At 59.0% G+C, this 3,440-nt stretch overlaps 1 protein-coding gene across 4 annotated transcripts in view; it reads left to right on the top strand.

The window, feature by feature from the left end:
* The window catches only part of ZBTB25 (zinc finger and BTB domain containing 25), a 25,224-nt gene extending 21,784 nt beyond the window's left edge, over window positions 1–3,440 (top strand). For 3 of the 4 annotated variants that reach the window (XM_026039227.1, XM_026039228.1, XM_026039226.1), the window contains one exon: window positions 1,907–3,440. In XM_026039227.1, coding sequence (XP_025895012.1) covers window positions 1,971–3,032 — 1,062 coding nt within the window. In that variant the 5' untranslated portion in view covers window positions 1,907–1,970 and the 3' untranslated portion in view covers window positions 3,033–3,440. Of the gene's footprint in view, window positions 1–266; window positions 440–1,906 lie in introns of those variants that run through there. The other variant, XM_026039224.1, reaches the window with a different exon arrangement.

A 3,440-nucleotide genomic window follows, 5' to 3' on the forward strand; every position in this document is an offset into this window, starting at 1 on the left:
CGCGGCCCCGGCCCCCCGGGAGCCGCCGCAGCGGCGCCGGGCCTAGCGCGGGGGCTGCAGGTGCTTGTTGTGCCGCGGCGAAAGCGGGTTTGAGGGGGGTCTGAGGCGAAACGGAGCAGAGCGGGCCAAGTTGGTGGCTCCTCCCGGGGAGCAGCTCCGTGGTGCCTGCGGCGGTATCGCGCGTGGCAGCTGCGGAGCTGCCGCCGCCTTCCCGTCCCAGCGGAGCGCGGGCCCCGGCGGCGCCGTGAGGCGGCCCCGCGGCGGCCATGGGCGCCGCCGGCCACAGCGTCGTCCTCCTGCAGCAGCTCAACATGCAGCGCGAGTTCGGCTTCCTGTGCGACTGCACGGTTGCCATTGGAGATGTTTACTTCAAAGCCCACAGAGCGGTGCTCGCCGCTTTCTCCAACTACTTTAAGATGATATTTATTCACCAGACAAGGTAAGGACGTGCTGCTTGGCTTCCTGCCTTTTGACCACTTTCTTCAGCCACCTGCTTTTCTGCCCTTTCTGAAGGCTTTGCGCTATTTAAGAGGGTAAGCGGGGATGTTCGGTGGCCTGAGATCATTATCCGAGGCCTTGGCTCTCTAAATGTTCCCCCTTCAGAGATATAGTGTCATGCAGTCCATTAAAACCGTGGTTGAACAACATATTTTAGCATTCGGGCTGCACACTTTAAAGATGAGACGTTTGCGCGACCAGACAAAAACTGCAGTCCTGCAGTAAGAGCTCGCAAACTTTTAATCTGGGGCTATACGTGTGCCTTTGGTCGCTGTGCAGCATGTGTGCTGCTCTGCGCTGGCCTCTGGCAGTGTTTGTGTCAAGCCTTGAGGGAGCTCAGGGTCTGCAGGTGCCGGCAGTTCTGCTGCCCCGAGCCAGACACTGGGCTTAGCTACAGCCTGGAGCTGCGCAAGGGGATGGCGTCTGCGCCCGAGCGAAGGCTCCCTGGCCTCCTGCTCCCATCTCCTGCTCGCTCAGTGCCTATTATCSCTCCAGCCGCCAGCAGCAGCAGTTCAGGTGTCGCTTGCACCCTTGCGTAGGCTGCAGGGCATCCCCACCCTGCCTGGCCCAGCACCAGCTGCTTAGACATTATCCCATCAAAGGGGAAAACAAAAGGGGTGAGTTGTCCAGCTTGCTGGGTCCGACAGACCCTTTYGGCTTCCGTGGGTTTAAAGCAATCAAGAAAAGGCAGCCTTATCTGTGCTGCAGATAAGGGCTSCACTGAGATCATCAGCTTATTTTGTGCTTAGCACCGTGAGCGAGGCTACCATCCAGGGCCTCACCTGCCCAGGTAAGAAGTGGCTGCGCTAACACCGTGAAGTTGGAGCCACGTTCTGGTCTGGCCTCTGGGATGGCTCTTAATGGGTGCAGCTCCTGCATCGCCTTCCTTTTTGCGAGGGTGACGATGGGGACCTTCAGCACCTTTGCGAGGTAATCGGTCGCTGTGAGCCACACAGCCCTTCAGCTGGAAGTGACAAGATCAAGATCAGTTCCCTTCTAAAAGATACTGTTTGCTGACACTGCAGTGTAAAGCCCATAAAATAGCAGCAGCCACTGCCTTTATGGACTGGATGCACAAACACTCTTTGCCCTGTCCTCTCCGAGCGGCGCGCGCTGTCCGGGCAGCAGCAGCGCTCGCAATTCGCTGCGTAAGCAGCGACTGAGCGKCCCCTCTCGCTGTCTCTGACCATGCACACGGCCATGGTCGTGTCTAAATGCACACTGTGGTGCCTGGCCATGCACGCGGAGCCACGTGCCGCTTTGCGCCATGGCTCCGGAGGTGGCTCCGGACGTGGCTCCAGAGGTGGGGAGCAGCAAAGCTTTGCACAGCAAACACGGAGCGAGTGGCGAGGCAGGGCATGGCTCGGGGCTGCCATCCGGACGCGCTTCATCAGCTGTTTTGTTTCAGTGAGTGCATAAAGATCCAGCCCACGGATATCCAGCCTGACATATTCAGCTACCTGCTGCACATCATGTACACGGGCAAGGGGCCCAAACAGGCGGTGAGCCGGAGCCGCCTGGAGGAGGGCATCCGCTTCCTGCACGCCGACCACCTTTCCCACATCGCCGTCGAGATGAACCAGGCTTTTTCCCCRGAGACGGTGCCCTCCTCCAACCTCTATGGGATCCAGATCTCAACTGCACACAAAGCCAAACGTCTGGAAGCGAAGGAGAGCGTGGCGAGCGCAGGGAGCCGGCCCGCGGCGCCGGGGGAGCACCCGCAGCTGCAGCTCTCCCTCGCCATCGGCCTGGAGGACGGCCCGCTGGAGCAGCAGGTCGCCCGTCCGTCGACGCAGCCTGTGCCTGCTGCCAAGCCTGCCCAGGAGCTTCCCAAGCTCTCCGTCTCCATCAAGCAGGAGAAGAGCGACTCGGAGTCCGTCGTGTCGCAGAGCTGCAGCCCTCCCTCTCCGGGCACAGTGCATCCCACCTTGGGCAAAGCCGGCCACAAGGTGCACTTGTGCCACTACTGYGGGGAACGCTTCGTCTCGCGGGGCGCCTTGCGGGAGCACCTACATGGCCATGTGTCGGGCTCACTGCCCTTCGGGGTGCCCGCCTCCATCCTGGAGAGCAGCGACCTGGGGCAGGTGCAGCCGCTCGCCGCGGGCAGCGAGGCCGAAGGCGCCCACCTYGGCGCCTTCCTCCTCCGGGAGGACGAGCAGCAGGAGCGCCCGGCGCGCGGCGACCTGGAGCCCTTGCAGATAGGGCAGCTCTCACTCATCTCCAAGGACCACGAGCCCGTAGAGCTCAACTGCAATTTTTCCTTCTCCAGGAAGAGAAAAGTCAGTTGCAGCCTGTGCGGCCGCACGTTCTTCCGCAAGAGCCAGTTGCTGGAGCACATGTACACGCACAAGGGGCAGCAGCACAAGCACAGCCGCTGCCAGCGCCTGGAGAGCCCCGCCACCCCCAGGTTCCGCCCCTACTGCGACAGCGAGAGCATGGCAAAGGGCTCGGGATTGTCCCAGGAGCACTTGGATTCCTGTATTCTGGAGTCCGACCTGATCCAGGAAAGTGTTGACACGATCCTCGTGGAGTAGTTCTGTTGCGTGGCCTCTAGGTGCTGAAAGCGTCGGCGTTTTCTGTTTAGTGACTTTGCTCTAGAGCTGGTTGTTTGTAACCACCGTACCTGTCTCTGGGGTGACAGAGGTAACTGTGAAGATCTGTACACTTTGTGTATTTACATTTTTACTACTTCAACTTTTAAACATAAACTAATTAAAACCAGTGTCCGTGGAAGCCTCCATGTAATTTAGCTGCATTTTCGTAAATGTAAACTTACCTCTGCTGTGCTTTACTGCCCTTGAGACTGTAGAAGTTGTTGAGTGTGAGGTTTAAGCATCATCTGAGCCGCATCTAAGACTGTGTGCTGTAGAATTGCTCTCCTGAAACTAGAATAAGGAAAATGTGTAGGGAAATCTGTGTTGTTCTTTCCACATAATTTTGTT

This window comes from Nothoprocta perdicaria, unplaced genomic scaffold (assembly GCF_003342845.1).
Source record: "Nothoprocta perdicaria isolate Ctin4 unplaced genomic scaffold, notPer1 scaffold_223, whole genome shotgun sequence".
NCBI classification, from domain to species: Eukaryota; Metazoa; Chordata; class Aves; order Tinamiformes; family Tinamidae; genus Nothoprocta; species Nothoprocta perdicaria.